General features: G+C 36.7%; 1 protein-coding gene and 2 long non-coding RNA genes across 3 annotated transcripts in view; all 3 read right to left on the reverse strand.

Moving 5' to 3' along the window:
- LOC127861476 (nucleoprotein TPR-like) overlaps positions 1-17067 on the reverse strand; it is a 139975-nt gene extending 122908 nt beyond the window's left edge. The window contains exons 1-2 of the mRNA XM_052399975.1: positions 16881-17067; positions 4427-4531 (exon numbers count right to left, since the gene is read on the reverse strand). Of these exons, the coding sequence (XP_052255935.1) occupies positions 4427-4531; positions 16881-17037 (262 nt within the window). The 5' untranslated portion in view covers positions 17038-17067. The remainder of the gene's footprint in view (positions 1-4426; positions 4532-16880) is intronic.
- LOC127861511 (uncharacterized) lies at positions 9241-9891 on the reverse strand. The gene is made up of 2 exons (XR_008040247.1): positions 9627-9891; positions 9241-9464 (listed from the first exon to the last, which is right to left on the reverse strand). It is a non-coding gene; the product is annotated as an uncharacterized LOC127861511 (long non-coding RNA).
- LOC127861508 (uncharacterized) lies at positions 12093-13305 on the reverse strand. Its single transcript, XR_008040244.1, has 2 exons — positions 13162-13305; positions 12093-13005 (listed from the first exon to the last, which is right to left on the reverse strand). It is a non-coding gene; the product is annotated as an uncharacterized LOC127861508 (long non-coding RNA).
- Positions 17068-17146: the final 79 nt, after the last annotated feature.

The raw sequence follows: 17146 nt of genomic DNA on the forward strand, positions 1-17146 counted from the left end.
AGCTAAAAATGGGTGTGGCGTGTAGAAATGAGGAAGGTGAATGTACATATGAAGTTTAAAAGTTGTAGGTGGAAGCACTTTTATTGTAGAGGCTATGTTAAAGTTTTATTTTAGAGGTCACAGCGACCTTGACCTTTGACCTAGTGACCCAAAAATGGATGTGGCGTGTAGAACTCATCAAGGTGCATGTACATATGAAGTTTCAAAGTTGTAGGTGGAAGCACTTTGATTTAAGAGCGAATGTAAAGGTTTATGTTAAAGTTTTATATTAGAGGTCACAGTGACCTTGACCTTTGACCTAGTTACCCTAAAATGGGTGTGGCGTGTAGAACTCATCAAGGTGCATCTATATATGAAGTTTCAAAGTTGTAGGTGGAAGCACTTTGATTTTAGAGCCTATGCTAAAGTTTTATATTAGAGGTCTCAGTGACCTTTACCTTTGACCAAGTGACCCACAAATGGGTGTGGAGTGTATAACTCATCAAGGTGCATCTACATATGATGTTTCAAAGTTGTACGTGGAAGCACTTTGATTTTAGAGCCAATGTTAAGGTTTAAGCACGACGCCTACTGCGGACGGCTGACGGCGGACATCGGACGACGAGCAAGCTATGACAAAACCTCGGGTTTTCTCCGAAAACAGCCGAGCTAAAAACGTTATGCCACCCTTCAGGGGCATGAAAAAGTTATGGCCAAAGTTAAAGTTTTCGGACTGACAAACAGATGCCATATATTTGACCTCTGACCTTGAAGAATACCCTTGACCTTTCACCTTTCAAAATGTGCAGCTCCATGAGATACACATGCATGCCAAATATCAAGTTGCTATCTTCAATATTGAAAAAGTGATGGCCAATGTTAAAAGTTTTCGGACAGACGGACAGAGGCCATATATTTGACATTTGACCTTAAAGGATGACCTTGACCTTCACCTTTCACTACTCAAAATGTGCAGCTGCAAGAGATACACATGCACGCAAAATATCAAGTTGCTATCTTCAAAATTGAAAAAGTTATGGCCAATGTTCAAGTTTTTGGACGGATGGACAGACGCAATATATTTGGCATTTGACCTTGAAGGATGACCTTGACCTTCACCTTTCACCACTCAACATGTTCAGCTCCATGAGATACACATGCATGCCAAATATCAAGATGCTATCTTGAATATTGAAAAAGTTATGGCCAATGTTAAAGTTTTCGGACGGACGGACACACGCCATATATTTGACATTTGACCTTGAAGGATGACCTTAACCTTCACCTTTCACCACTCAAAATGTGCAGCTTCATGAGATGCACATGTATGACAAATATCAAGTTGCTATGTTCAATATTGAAAAAGTTATGGCCATTAAAGTTTTCAGACGGACGGACAGACTGACACACTGACGGACAGTTCAACTGCTATATGCCACCCTACCGGGGGAATAAAAATTGTTAGTTTCACTATAATCAAGATTAATCTCCATGGCAATATTATGGCAACTAAGAAAACAAGAGCACCGCCTTGCGGGTGCAGACCCCTCATCTATTTTTCTTTTTAAAGGTGAAGGGACCTATCTCAATACTTCAATCAAAAAAGATGGAGGGGTGGGGTGGGAGAGGGGTGTATAGTGTGGGGGTGTGGTCATTTATTACATTAAAATCTTCCAAAAAAAAAGAAATAAAAATGCAAAAAAAATTTGTTTTTTAATTTAGGGGGGGGGGCATTATTGGGTGGGATAGTTGGACGGTCTTTCAAAAATAAAATAATAAAAATAAATATTTTTGTTTTTTAACCTTTTTTTTTGGGGGGGGGGGGGTCGGGGGGGGGGGGGTATAGTGTGAGGGTACCACATCATTTAAAATATGATCTTTCAAAAAAAAATGGGGGGGGGGGGGATTCTGCGGGGGGTGGCGGGGGGCATGGGGGATGGTTTGGGTGGAGTCTATTGTAGTATGCTAGGTAAGAGTTGTTTTGTCAAAGTATCAATCTGATCATAAATAACGAAGTCATGGCAATTTTAGCAAAATTTAATTATTTGACCTTGAGAGTCAAGGTCATTCAAAGGTCAAGGTAAAAATAAACTTGCAAGGTACAGTACCCTCATGATAGTATGAAAGTATTTGAAGTTTGAAAGCAATAGCCTTGATAGTTTAGAAGTAAAGTGGATGTAAACACAAAATTTAACCTTATATTCAAAGTTACTAAGTCAAAAAAGGGCCATAATTCCGTCAAAATGACAACAAAAGTTATGCAACTTGTCCTGTACAGTCCCCTTATGATAGTTTGTGAGTGTTCCAAGTCTGAAAGCAATAGCTATGATACTTTAGGAGTAAAGTGGACCAAAACACAAAACTTAACGAAATTTTCAATTTTCTAAGTACAGTCCAACCTGTCAATAAAGACCACTCAAGGGATTTGGTCGTTGTGGTCTTTGTTCACAGGTGGTTTTTATTCGCAGGGTCGATCGAAACTTTGCAAAATATGCTAGTAGTTTTTTAACAGGTACCTTATCTATGTATGTGCTCTATTGTTTAAATGTTTGAATACTTATGCATGTATAATGAAATAAAGGATTGAAAACACAGTTTTGTTTTACATTTGTATATTTATTACATGTTGTATTTCTATTCCCTTATGTTTTTATTATTTATTTAATTTATCATATACTGTATAAATTACTATTGACATACATGTATACGTACATGTACATGTAATTCTACAAAGAACAAAGTACAAAATACACATAACATAGCAAACATTTATACATGAAATACATGAATCACTACTACACAACCAGTAAAGTTGACAATAATGGACAATAAATGACATCTGATATTTATATAAGAATGAAAACACTTGCGTCAACAAACCACTTATGCACTAAGTCATTCACTGATGCGAATTCCGACTCACGCTTAGGGCGTTTACTTTCACAGTTTACGTTCTCCTCGAATTCGTCCATAATCTCATGTTTACGCTTTAAAATGCTCTGAATTTAAGTATTTCCTACACCAAGATCACTAGCCACTCGTCTACAACTGTGTCCTTTACCTAACAAACTAATGACCTTAACGCGTTCTTTCAACGTCAAGAACTTACGCTTGGAAGCCATGATGGTTAACTTGAACTGACGATTTACTTTTCTATAATCTATGAACGTCTTATTACGGAGAAATTTAGGAAGAGAATGACTATGTTGTTTTTGTTTTTTATCGAGTGCACCGGTTTTGTCTCCCATATGGCCATCGCCCCCAGAAAGACGTGTAAGTTGGTTACGGGGGATAGTGCAAGATACAGGAGACAACCCGTTCCAGAGGTGACCCTGGGTCTTTTAGTGCCCGGTGTATAGCACCTAGTACACTGCACCTCGGTTTAACGTCTCATGCGAAAGACGAGTTAGTAGGTTAGGTGCAGCGGGGGATCGAACCAGCGATCTCTGGATTGTGAAGCCAGTGTGTTACCACTAGACCACGGATCCGTTACAGAGAATGACTATCAAAATGTTTGTCTTTAATAGGCATGGTAAATGATATGAAACCGTTAATTTCCTTAATGAGTTTATGAAAGCCCCAAATTTGTCTTTGATATTTTCGGCAATTAGTACATTAATCGCGAGTCACTTAAATACAAAGGCAAATTTTTACACTTTTGACAAACTGTCAAATGCATAAAAGAAGCAGGCCACTACCAATTAGCAATGCATGTTAAATAAACAAACAACTGCTATCGAGTGCAATAAACTGTCACTTGCCAATATCTCCATAGCGACCGACGAGTCCACTGGTAAGATGTGTATCACGTGACTACGCAGCATCCTGTCGGCCATTTTGTTTTTTGAAAGTTGCGAAATCGTTGAATTTTATGATTGCAGTGGTCGTTGTAAGCTATCAAAATGGAGATTTGGGAATGTAAAAGGGTGGTCGTTGGTCTTTGTTCACAGGTGGGCTTTATTCGCAGGTTCAATATATAGTGAAATCGTTCGGGAGGAAATCGGTGTGGTCGTTATTGACTGTTGGTCGCTATTAACAGGCGGTCGCTCGGGCAGGTTGGACTGTATAAAGGGGCCATAATTCTGTCAAAATGCCAGTCAGAGTTACATTACTTTGCCTGCACAGTCCCTTATGATAGTTAGTAATTGTCGCAAGTATGAAAGCAATAGCTTTGATACTTTAGGAATATAAAGTGGACCTAAACACAAAACTTAACCAAATTTTCAATTTTCTAAGTATAAAAAGGGCACATAATTCTGCCAAAATGCACGCCAGAGTTATCTAACTTTGCCTGCCCAGTCCCCTCATGATAGTAAGTAAGTGTACCAAGTTTGAATGCAATAGCTTTGATACTTTGTGAGAAAAGTTACAACATTTGCTCTAAACCACTGAAAATGAAGCTCACACAGTTATAAAAAAAGCTTCAATAATTATCTTAACACATTACCCAGTTCAGCATGTTGTTCTTTCAGTTTTCTGGAAGCGTCTAGTTCAGCTTCTAGTTTTGAATTTGTTGTGGTGAGCTGTTTCTCTATTTCAAAGTATTGTTGTTCTGAAATAAAGCAAACATTTCGATGATGAAAATGATTTTTTTAAGGCAAACTTTTCCCAATCTAACAGATTGCAGGATTTTTTAAATCTAATTTTGGGGAAAGGGCCTGGCCTTTTTTCGAGGTAAAAAAATTGTGCGAAACGCCAGATTTGGCGTAAAAATAAGGAAAGTCTTAAATAATCAATTTATATATTTTACTGTTTTTAAAACAAATTTAATGCAAAAGATAATTTAATCACGCAAATTATTTTTCTATTTTCTGCACTGGATCAGGTTAACAAAATTACAGGTTAATTTTTTTTTTTTTTAAATATCATTGTTTTGGGGAAAATCTCTGTAAGAGAGAAAAATACCGGTACGTCTACAATATTCTGCGCATCTCAAAGAAGGAAAAACAAGAGCTGTGTTCGTGAAACACAATGCCCCCTACTACGCCGCTTTGAAGCCATATTTTTTACCTTTCACCTTGAACGATGACCTTGACCTTTCACCACTCAAAATGTGCAGCTCCATGAGATACGCATGCATGCCAAATATCGAATTGCTATATTCAATATTGCAAAATTTTACCTTGACCTTGAAGGATGACCTTGACCTTTCACCACTCAAAATGTGCAGCTCCATGAGATACACTTGCATGCCAATAACAAGTTGCTATCTTCAATATTAAAAAAGTTATGGGCAATGTTAAAGTTTTTGGCGTACCAACGGACGGACTGACGGACTGACAAACAGACAGACGGACGGACTGACGGACAGTTCAAAAACTATATGCGATCCTTCCGGGGCATAAAAAAGTGATGGCGAATGTTAAAAGTTTTCGGACGGACGGACATATGCCATATATTTGACTTTTGACCTTGAAGGATGATCTTGACCTTTCACCTTTCAAAATGAGCAGCTCCATGAGATACGCATGCATGCCAAATATCGAGTTGCTATCTTCAATATTGCAAAATGTGACCTTGACCGTTGACCTTCAAGGATGACCTTGACCTTTCACCACTCAAAATGTGCAGCTCCATGAGATATGCATGAATGCCAAATATAGAGTTTCTATCTTCAATATTGCAAAATTTTACCTTGAAGGATGACCTTCACCTTCACCAATCACCACTCAAAATGTGCAGCTCCATGAGATGCACATGCATGCCAAATATCAAGTTGCTATCTTCAATATTGAAACAGTTATGGCCAATGTAAAAGTTTTCAGACAGACGGACAGACGCCATATATTTGACATTTGACCTTAAAGGATGACCTTGACCTTCACCTTTCACCACTCAAAATGATCAACTGACTGACTGACAGACAGTTCAACTCCTATATGCCACCCTACTGGGAGCATAAAAAACTGGATAGTGAGAGAAATCTGACAATTGCAATGCTTGATAAATATTGGGAGCTATGCCAGAAAGAATCTCTGACATGAAAATTTAAAAAGTCAGTGTTGTCTGACAGATTGACCAAACATATGAAAATATTTTAACATAATCAGGTAATGCATCTGACACTTAAATTTTTTTTGCAGAGTCTGTAAGGTTGAATGGCAATAATCACCATGTAACACATTGAAATGACACATGATTTTGTGTTAACAATAGCATGAGAGGTTGTTTTCTATTAAATGTTTGAATAAAGATTTTATGCAAAATGTGTTAAAAATGCATTAGTGTGTTGGTTTAAGTTGTTGATGCATCCAAAAAGGAAGTGTTTATTGTTAAAATATTTATGTATTAACATTGAGCAGAAATGGAAAACCTATTAAGATGGGTAAGTTTTATCAAAATATGGAATGTTTAACCACAGGCACTCTGCATAAGATGCAACCTCTCCCCCCCCCCCCCCCCCAGCTGTAAAACACTCTCCCCAGCTTCTTCCCCCTCCAAAATTCCTTCAAAATTGGCATTTTTTATACACAATAACAAAACAAACAAGAAACCGTCGGAGACGGGTGATGCTTCCCAAAGTTTTTTTTTGTCACAATCTTGCACTATATATTCAAATAAATGGAAACGTCTTGAGGGCACAGTAGTTGGGGGGACAAGAATTTTTTATAGAAAATTTCAAAGGGCCATAACTCTGTGAAAAATCATCCGACCCGCTGATAATATGCACATCTCCTCTTGGTAGTGAAGCTTCCCATAAAGTTTCATTGAATTCCGGTCATTAGTTGCTGAGAAATAGCCCGGACAAAAATTGTGCACGGACGGACACACGGACAGATGAAGCGGCGACTATATGCTCCCGCCAAAATAAATTTTGGGGGAGCATAATAAAAGTAAGTCTAAATTTGTTGTTATATACATAAAAAGGTATGCTAGAAAGTGTTAACTTTGTTTAATTCTAAATTGCATGTGATGTGTAATTACAAAGTGAAAGACTGTCAAAGCAGAATTCAGGCTTCCTGAAAAGTCCCAAAAAGTACCTGTCAACTTAACAGGCTGATGGAAAAGTTAGCCTGTCCGAACAAAAATTCACCTGAACGAACAGGGCAAGTTATAACTGAAGAATCAAGTAAAGTTTAACTCATAGTTATTTCAATGTGCAGCCTGTGTATAAGTACACTCGATAAAGGAAAACAAAACACTTGCATGTTCTAGCATCGGCTTGAAGTCACCCCAGGGTGACGTGAATCGGCTTCTAGTCACCCCGGGTGACTTGTGGGCCATTTCAGGTCGACAATGACCCAATGAGCTTTATTATCTTAGTATGGAACCTCCTCATAGTATTGTGACTTTAACAAAACAAGAGGGCCATGATGGCCCTGAATCGCTCACCTGACTAACCTTGCTTCATGAACTTAAATTTTATTAGACCCATATACAATCCCAAGCCAAATTTCATTAATTAATACATTCTGACAAAATTTCATTAAGACGTGATGAAAACTGTGACCTCTTTCATCTACACAAGGTTTTACTAGAATTTGCCCGGTGACCTAATTTTTGACCCCAGATGACCCATATACGATCCAAAATCAGATATTATCAAGATAAACATTCTGACCATATTTCATTAAGATCATATGAAAACTATGACCTCTATTGTCTTCACAAAGTTTTTCTATGATTTGACCTAGTTTTTGACCCCAGATGACCCTAATACAATCCCAACCCAGATTTCATCAAGATTAATATTCTGGCCAAATTTCATAAAGATTTAATGAAAACTGTGACCTCTACTGTCTACAAAAGTTGTTTTTTTTAATCTGACCTAGTTTTTGACCCTAGATGACCCAAAGTCAATCCCAATCCAGATTTTAACAAGACAAACATTCTGACTATATTTCAATAAAATCTGATGAAAACTGTACCCTCTATAGTCTACACAAGGTTTTTCTATTATTTGACCTAGTGCCTAGTTGCTGACCCCAGATGACCCAAATACAATCCAAACAGTGCTCCTCTTGCCCAAAAATTTCTGTGGCCAACATTTTAGCCAAATGGAATTTTGTGTAGCCAAATTTTAGAAACTGTAGCCAAAGTTTTAGCAAAGCATTTGTAGGGGTCAAAGTTGGATATTTTGAAAATCCTGAACTTAAAGCTGGGGGCCAGGGGGCCACAGGTCCCTCGGTGGGTCCAGGGGGCAAGGGGGCCAGAGGCCCCCAAAAGCTCCTGGATTCGACACATTTAAAGGGTGCCTGTACCTGTTCTGGTGATTCTATTTTCTTAAAAAAACAACATACACATATATTTAAAAATCTTCATGTATTTGATAAAGAACACAAAGTTAGTCAAAAGGCAATTCATTCACATGCACCCTCTGTCTGGCATGGACTCGACTGCAGGTGTTGCTTTTGAAGAACCAGATAAACCTGTAACAGTGGTTACAAATTATATTTTTCACACATACTTTAAAAAAGTCAATAATACATGTTTAATTAATGCAGAATCAAATGTCACCATTTATATTCACAGAATCATGCTGCCAGAAGCCTCCACATACACCTAAGAAAATTGGGTATGGTGGCTTCTGCTAAACAGTTAAAATTGAAAATTTCAGCATGGGTTCCCCTAGTTTTTATCCCAATCGTTGTTTGAATGCTAAATAATTGTATCCTGGTGTGACCCAAATTTGACGATGTAACGGTTACATGAAGCAATATTTAGCAAATAATTTAAGAAATAATGAATGTTTAATAGCACAAAATAATAATTTTAAACTCAGCTGTATTACTTTGAAATGATTCCAAGACAATAATCATCCATTTAATCGATAAAAATAGAACATCGTCGAACTAAGGTGTCGGCGAATTTGGATTACGGTAGGTTGCCCATATTTGTTTTACAAAAAGTAAAAAAAAACAACATTTCTTGCTGCTGGGCTCATATGTTGGGGACAATAAAACATTTTATTTAACTAAAAAAGACCTGTCCCAGTCAGCAAAAATGGCGTATTAACAACTATTTGATCGTATTTTCAATTACTGTTAAAATTCTTTTCCTGATTTATGCTTTATTCAAAGGTCAAAATGTTTTAAAAGCTCACAATCAATGAATCATACGTTATTAATAAAAAAAATTGGCAAATTTGCTAGATCTATCTTGCCGATTTTTGATGCAAAACAACCTAAACAGTAAACTTTAGCAACAGAAAATACGACCAAATTCGGGTTGTTAGTTTAAAAAAATAACAAGGGACAAAATTGTCACAAAACCAGGTTTTCATTGTGAAAAAAAAATCTGATAAAGGGAGAAAACTCAAACTGAACTTTTGAAATGACCAAAAAAAATTAACCCCCTTTGTAATTTTTTTTTTTTTTTTAAATCTATTTTTAGTCGTGGCGACCTTGACATTGGAGATATTGACGTGATTCTTTCGTGGGACACACCGTCCCATGATGGTGAACAAATGTGCCAAATGATTTTAAAATCTCACAATGAATGACATAGTTATGGCCAGGACAAGCTCATTTATGGCCATTTTTGACCTTTGAACTCAAAGTGTGACCTTGACCTTGGAGATATCGACGTAATTATTTTGCGCGACACACCGTCCAATGATGGTGAACAAATGTGCCAAATGATTTTAAAATCTGACGATGAACGACATAGTTATGGCTCGGACAAGCTCATTTATGGCCATTTTTGACCTTTGAACTCAAAGTGTGACCTTGACCTTGGAGATATCGACGTAATTATTTCGCGCGACACACCGTCCAATGATGGTGAACAAATGTGCCAAATGATTTTAAAATCTGATAAGGAACGACATAGTTATGGCCCGGACAAGCTTATTCCGCCAGCCCGCCAGCCCGCCAGCCAGCCAGCCAGCCCGCCAGCCAGCCAGCCCGCCAGCCCGCCCGCATTCGCCAATCTAATAACCAGTTTTTTCCTTCGGAAAACCTGGTTAAAAACCCTACCTGGTTGGTCTTGATGGTTCTTATATTCTTTATGTGATAAGGGCCCTCTGCGTGGAGACGCAATGCCTTCTTCCCACAAGACTGATAATTCAGGGTTTTCTTACAAACTTCTCAAACCGCTTTTCCACAAGCTTCCACTTTTCTCAACCAGTTCACTACCCGCCCGTAGACTACAGCAGGGAATGGCCACCCATTATAAACTGTACGCTGAAGTTTCTTTAGCTACCAACGGGCAAGTATCTCGTTGCCATTTTTCTCAACTTAAGTCTAAACACAGCTTCCCATTTGGCATCAAATATACGCAAAAAGTACTCAAATTGATTTAAATCGGCAGCAATCTTTAATCAGATGTAATTGTTTATTTAATCCTCTACGATGTACGATTTGTTTTCACATCAGTCATTTGTCTCGATGACCGGTGTTAATGCCGACTGCGTATGAATTTTTCAGGTCAATAACACGGCGATGTATTGATGCACAGTCTACAGCTGAAAGCGGTTAATATCTGGGACGGCATGTCAGGAAAAAAATCAATACCGATAATTCGCATTGTTCATTAATTAAGCAACGATTAATAACACTTATCCTTTATGGATTTTCATGAAAGAAAAACCATAATAAAGAAAATTTTATTCTCTTTAATCTGATATATAAACAAGTTTGGAAAGAATTGGATGAAAAATTTGGACTTTATTGCATAAACACCATTTTCTCAATTCAAGGGGAGATAATTCTGTACTTCATTGACCAATAATGCTAATTTTTTATAGGGTTCGTGTCCTCATTGATATAAAGCCATGGTGCAAGTTTGGAAAGGATCGGACAAAAAATGTGGAAGATTTTTGAAAGTTTTCACAAAATAGGCAAAAACGAATAAACATGCAAAGTTCAACGAGCTCCTGCGGCCATGTTTTTTGACGAATCAAATTTCTTTGAACAACTTTTGCAGGGGAGCCTTCAAAGGTCATCCCTGTGAAATTTTTTGAAAATCTGATGAGCGGTTTCTGACAAGAAGATTTTTTAAGGTTTTTACCATATATGGTCATGGCGGCCATCTTGGTCATGTGATCAAATTTTTTTTAACAATTTTTTTGTCCCATGACCTAGGGATGCTCCACATAAAATTTAGTTGAAATTGGCTCAATGGTTTAGTAGAAGAAGATGTTTACAAATTGTTTACAGACAGACGGACGGACAGACGACGGACGCTGAGTGATCACAATAGCTCACCCTGAGCTATCGCTCAGGTGAGCTAAAAAACTCAAGAAATGCTGGAACATTGATGTGTTTTTTTCAATTTTTAGAAGTTTAAATTTATTTGATGGTTATCAATGATTATAATTGCGATTATTTGTATGAGTTCGGTGTTCATTGGAAAGTAGGTCATGATTATTCCAGGGTGATGCTATGATTTTTAAATTACGTAACACCAAAGTATGTAAGTTTGTTTATGGATTTATAGTAGCTTAATCAAATGTTTTATATGCCGCTTATTTTTTAATAAAATGTAAAAAAAAACGAACAAAACAAGTAAGAGTTTCGTTTCTTCTAAAAAAACAACAAAGGGAGAGCACTCTTAAGAACTAGTGACGCATTAGTGTTCTTAATGACAAAAAGGCTCAAAATTCACAAAAAGAGTGATTCTAATGGGGTGTTTTCGTTCTTTTGGCAAGTATTACACTTTTCGGTATTAAGTCATAATTTTGTTGGCCTGTCACAAGGACGGGCGATATTAGAAACTTCGCCGGACCGTAAAGAATTTTGCCGGACAAGACCGGCGATCCGGCCTTTTCAGGTAGCCTGAGAATTATGCACGTTTGGAATGTATTTTCGCAGTAGCCAGATAGATTCTAGTAACTGTTTGTGCAAGATTGCTTTTTGATGACAGCTTAATGTAAGACTTGTCATAACAGGCCTTGATTTAGTGCAAAGTCTTCTGCGTTGTTTGATACCAAGGTTTTGCAAATCTGATAGGATGGAGTAGTGAGCTTCAAAAATTGGCTGGTGTCAGTGATATTTTTTGCCCAAACTCACAGCCTCTTACAGGCTGTTTCCCAATTGCAAAAAGTTAAAAAGGCTGTTTCCTAATGGCAACAAGAGTGCCAAACTGTCACAAGATACGCCCGTTTGAAGGTTTTGGACAACTTGATAGCTTTACCATTTGAGTGGCAAAATGATATATTTTTGAAAATTAAGCAGCACATATTTGAACTTGACCTAGATATCAATTAGACACAACTTCTGACCAAATTTGGTAAAGACAGGATGAAAACTACTTCAATTAGAGAGCGGACACCATGCTAAATGCTTGAAATGCATTAAGTGACCTAGTTTTTGACCCAGCAAGACCCATATTTGTTCTTGACCTAGATATCATTTAGACTCAACTTCTGACCAAATTCAGTGAAGATCAGATGAAAACTACTTCAAGTAGAGAGCGGACACCATGCTAAACGCTTGAAATTCATTAAGTGACCTTGTGACCTATTTTTTGACCCGCCAAGACACATATTTGTTCTTGACCTAGATATCATTTAGACACAACTTCTGACCGAATTCGGTGAAGATCGGATGAAAAATACTTCAATTAGAGAGCGGACACCATGCTAAATCCTTGAAATGCACTAAGTGACCCAGTGACCTAGTTTTTAACCCAGCATGACCCATATTCGGACTTGACCTAGATATCAACTAGATGCAACTACTGACCAAGTTTGGTGAAGATCGGATGAATACAATTTGAATTAGAGTCCGGACAAAGTGGCGCCGTTGAAAATGCACTAATTGACCCTATGACCTAGTTTTTGACCCGGCATGACCCATATTCGAACTTGGCCTATATATCAACTAGATGCAACTGCTGACCAAGTTTGGTGAAGATCGGATGAATACAATTTGAAATAGAGTCCGGACAAAGTGGCCCCTTTGAAAATGCACTTATTGACCCTATGACCTAGTTTTTGACCCGGCATGACCCATATTCGAACTTGGCCTAGATATCAACTAGATGCAACTGCTGACCAAGTTTGGTGAAGATCGGATGAATACAATTTGAATTAGAGTCCGGACAAAGTGGCGCCGTTGAAAATGCACTAATTGACCCTATGACCTAGTTTTTGACCCGGCATGACCCATATTCGAACTTGGCCTATATATCAACTAGATGCAACTGCTGACCAAGTTTGGTGAAGATCGGATGAATACAATTTGAAATAGAGTCCGGACAAAGTGGCCCCTTTGAAAATGCACTTATTGACCCTATGACCTAGTTTTTGACCCGGCATGACCCATATTCGAACTTGGCCTAGATATCAACTAGATGCAACTGCTGACCAAGTTTGGTGAAGATCGGATGAATACAATTTGAATTAGAGTCCGGACAAAGTGATGCCTTCCGCCCGCCGCCCGCCGCCCGCCCGCCGCCCGCCCGCCCGCCGCCAAGGGGTTTCACATAATACGTCCCGTATTTTATACGGGCGTATAAAAAGTAAAAAAAAATCCCCAAAATCTGACCAAATTTTCCCCAAAAATATGCTGATTTTTTCCAATAAACTCAATAATTGGTTTATTGAGTTTATTATACAGCAATTTAATTCCCTAGCACTGTATAATATAAATTTTGGAAAGCAGTTTTAACATGCACTTATAAACAATTGGTATACTGTTATTTAGGCCAACATTTTTTAATAAATTGATTTACGGGAGCGCCGACCGTATTTTATGTCAAAATGAAATAAAAATAAAAGTATCGGCAATTTTATTTTCATAAATTCCGCCGACTGTGTTTAAGTCCCGCGTGAAAAAATAAAACTGTCAAGGACAAAAATCAAAATTTATATTCGCAAGCGTTTTATCGGATCCATATTTTTACTATCGGCAAATTTCATTGGCTGTTTCAAATAGAATAAACCAATTGTATTTATGTTTATGTAAAAGCTTTGTTTGGGCATGCAAAATGGCGTGCTCGAAAGTTTGGGTTGACAACAATAATAATGAACAGCGTCCGCGGCATTATTTCAAAATAGAAATTGTCGCAAATTACATGGTCAAGTCAAACATTAAGAAAATAGTATGGACATATTATACAGTTTTATGTAGAGATAGGCACCTGTCGATTACATCATTTTAACAAGATGGCGGACAATACAGAAAATAAATTGTGACTCTCTGCAAAAATGGCAAATAACAATCAAATAAACGATGGAGATCATACATTTAGAAGGGATTACTGAAATGGAAATTAAAACATGTGATAACAAACGATGCTAAAAACGTTTTCGATGCCGACAACATATTTATTAGTAATCTACTCAGTGGATATATGTAACGGAAACGAATTTTTGCATTACGTTTGCTCGCAAAGTTAAAACATCCGACAGGATTATCGTTAAAAAAATGGATAAGGCAAACATGGTTTCATTTATATGTTAGTGAATCTGTTTATAATCAGATTCATATGCATATATTGCTTTATTATGTTTGTCATGCTCTACAGTTTACTGAAACAGCATGGAACTTTAATGGAAGACAAAGCAAGATAAATATATTAATATTAAATAAAGTTAAAACTTAAAGTTAGTTAAATACATCAATTACAATTAAATGTGCTAGTTTATATTTTTATGTTTTTCCCACAACTGCCTCTAATGTGATTAAATGTTTCTCTCAAAACTAGGTATCCAGGGAACGTTTTTTGTCCATTTTTGCATAAACTGCGCGTTAAAATGCCCTTTTTGAAAGTAATACACCATGCCCCTTTGCCCTCCTGGGAAAAACACTAATATGGTGTTATACTGTTAAGCGTTCCTCGGATTATAACAGTCTAGTCAAAAACATACAGAATTATAGTGTTCTACTGTTGCGTTTATGTAAATGACATTTTAGGTTCTTCTCAGTTTGACAGTTTAAAGTTGTCTTGTGTTGGACTCTTTTTTTCATGAATGTTACTAGTATTCAACGTAGATTTCTACTCAAGAAAGGTTTATTAAGCAGGACATTAAGCAATAAAACAAAAAAGTGCTAGATTACACTTTATTTGATAAAAAACAAACACTGAGTGATTTCTTTTAATAATGTTTTAATGTACAATTTTTTATTCAATAGCAGACAATGAAGACATTGCACAAGAATTAAGATTAAAAAGAAATGTTCTTGAAAAATGCATTAATAACACTATTTCTATTGCTTCTAGTGACTAACTGTTTTCATAAATAAGATATATAGTTAAAAAGTAACGTAAAAAGTTGGTTTATAAATTTAAAATAAAATTGACAAGTTTAAACTTTTAATTTTATTTTTTTTGTCAACTTTGTGAATTTTTTCTTTTATTTTTTTTCGACCCCCCGACCCTATTTTTATTAAAAAAATCCCGTAAATCAATTTAGCAGCAGCCAGAGGTGGGGGTAGAAGCTAATGCAGAGTGCCTGTGATTTGTTACATGCTTTAAAAACATCTCTACAACTTTTCTTAGTGAAGTGGCATTTAAAGCAGGTATATACGATTTTTTATACGTGTTTAATTGTAATATATTGATAAAATATGTTACAATAACACAAAATAGGCAAGAAAAATTATACATTAAAGCCGAATTTCATAAAATGCAGCAAAGACAAATTAGCGCCCCGAGTCGATAGTGATGTACATATTTTCCTACAATAACCGAAGCATTCGTCTTTGTATTATAAACCGTTAAACTACGAGGGGTGTTCCAGAAGTTCGTGGATTTTCGCTATAACTTATTAGTTTGCTGGTAAAAGTCAATGAAATTTACATATTATACAAACCAATTATCACTGACTTTATATATAAGCTAAACATGCATGAATTCCATAAAGCGCGTTTGAAACGCGTTGCCATAGAGACCTCAGTAACAACATGCGGCGCACACGTGTATTTTATTATAAGTATGAGCGCTAGGCGAATTTAAATTTGGTTTAAATGTCGTTGATAAACAGAATTTACGGCAAATTTCTCGTTACAGCGCCTAAGTCCTCCTTACAGCCTATGGACTTCCGCGTCTTCCCGGAAGTTAAATCACAGTTACGTGATATTCGCTTTGCAAGTAAACAGGAACTTACAGTTGCAGCAAAGCGAATCGTGTCGTCTTTTGACGCTGACTGGTATAGAGACACTTTTGACAAGTGGATTTCCCGACACATAAAGTGCATTCGCGTTGGAGGTGATTATGTGGAAAAGATTTGACAGTTGTTAACTTCATAACGTTATTGACGTTGAACAGGAACGTTACACGTGCGTCGGTGTGCGCATTGTGCACATGTTTAAATCTCTGATATATATTTATTGTTTTATGTATTTCCATGATATTTGGAGAGTATATTTGGAAAGGACGAAATATTCTTAACATGCTATTTGTTTGTCCATTTATGTTACCAAATGAAAGTTATAGCGAAAATCCACAAACTTCTGGAACACCCCTCGTAAGTTTTGATGCACATTGTACATGTATGGTATACATGCTGGCGAATTCGGCTGTACAGCCGTTTTCAATTTCAGAATTAAATATCTGGCTTATTTCGCATTTTTCGACACATGTTCTTCTTAACTTTTATTTTAATTTATATTGAAATATATATATAAGTTTTTTACACAATTTATATGCATTCATAAATATTTTACAAAATCGTATATACCCGCTTTAAGTATGTATGTAAAATTAACGGGCATGGTAATCATCTATTTCTTTACCTTTTGGGGTTGTCGAAACCGGTTCAACTCACTTTACAACATACAAATCTACAATCTGTTTGACAAACAAATGTACCTTTTCAAATTTGCAAAACTATTTATTTATCATATCTAAACATTGGGTATTAATCAACAGGAGGAAAAGTTGTCACGGATTGTCACGAACCTATAATGTACATTATTTAAGTTTTAACATAAACGAAAGTAGAACATCAAAAAAAGAGAAACGCATAAAATTAAAAACGCCGGAAATTTTGCTAACACAAAGTATGAATTTACCAGAGTTCACCCGCAGTTTTTCGTAACTTGCGCGGATTTCATCAATATATGCATTTGTTTTCTCAAATGAAGTATTTAATTTATGCCTTATTTCGTCTGACAAACTTTGTAATTCAGTTGGTTCTAAAATTTTCGCGAGTTCCATGGACCCCGCCATTTTGGTTACATTACACTAAATCATTGTGTATCCCTCCGTGGTCCATTCGAAAGTAGTGCCTATTTCTAAAGAGTTCCTTTTCTCTTCTTGAATATAAGCCATTTAACAA

Source organism: Dreissena polymorpha, chromosome 16, assembly GCF_020536995.1.
Source record: "Dreissena polymorpha isolate Duluth1 chromosome 16, UMN_Dpol_1.0, whole genome shotgun sequence".
NCBI lineage: Eukaryota > Metazoa > Mollusca > Bivalvia > Myida > Dreissenidae > Dreissena > Dreissena polymorpha.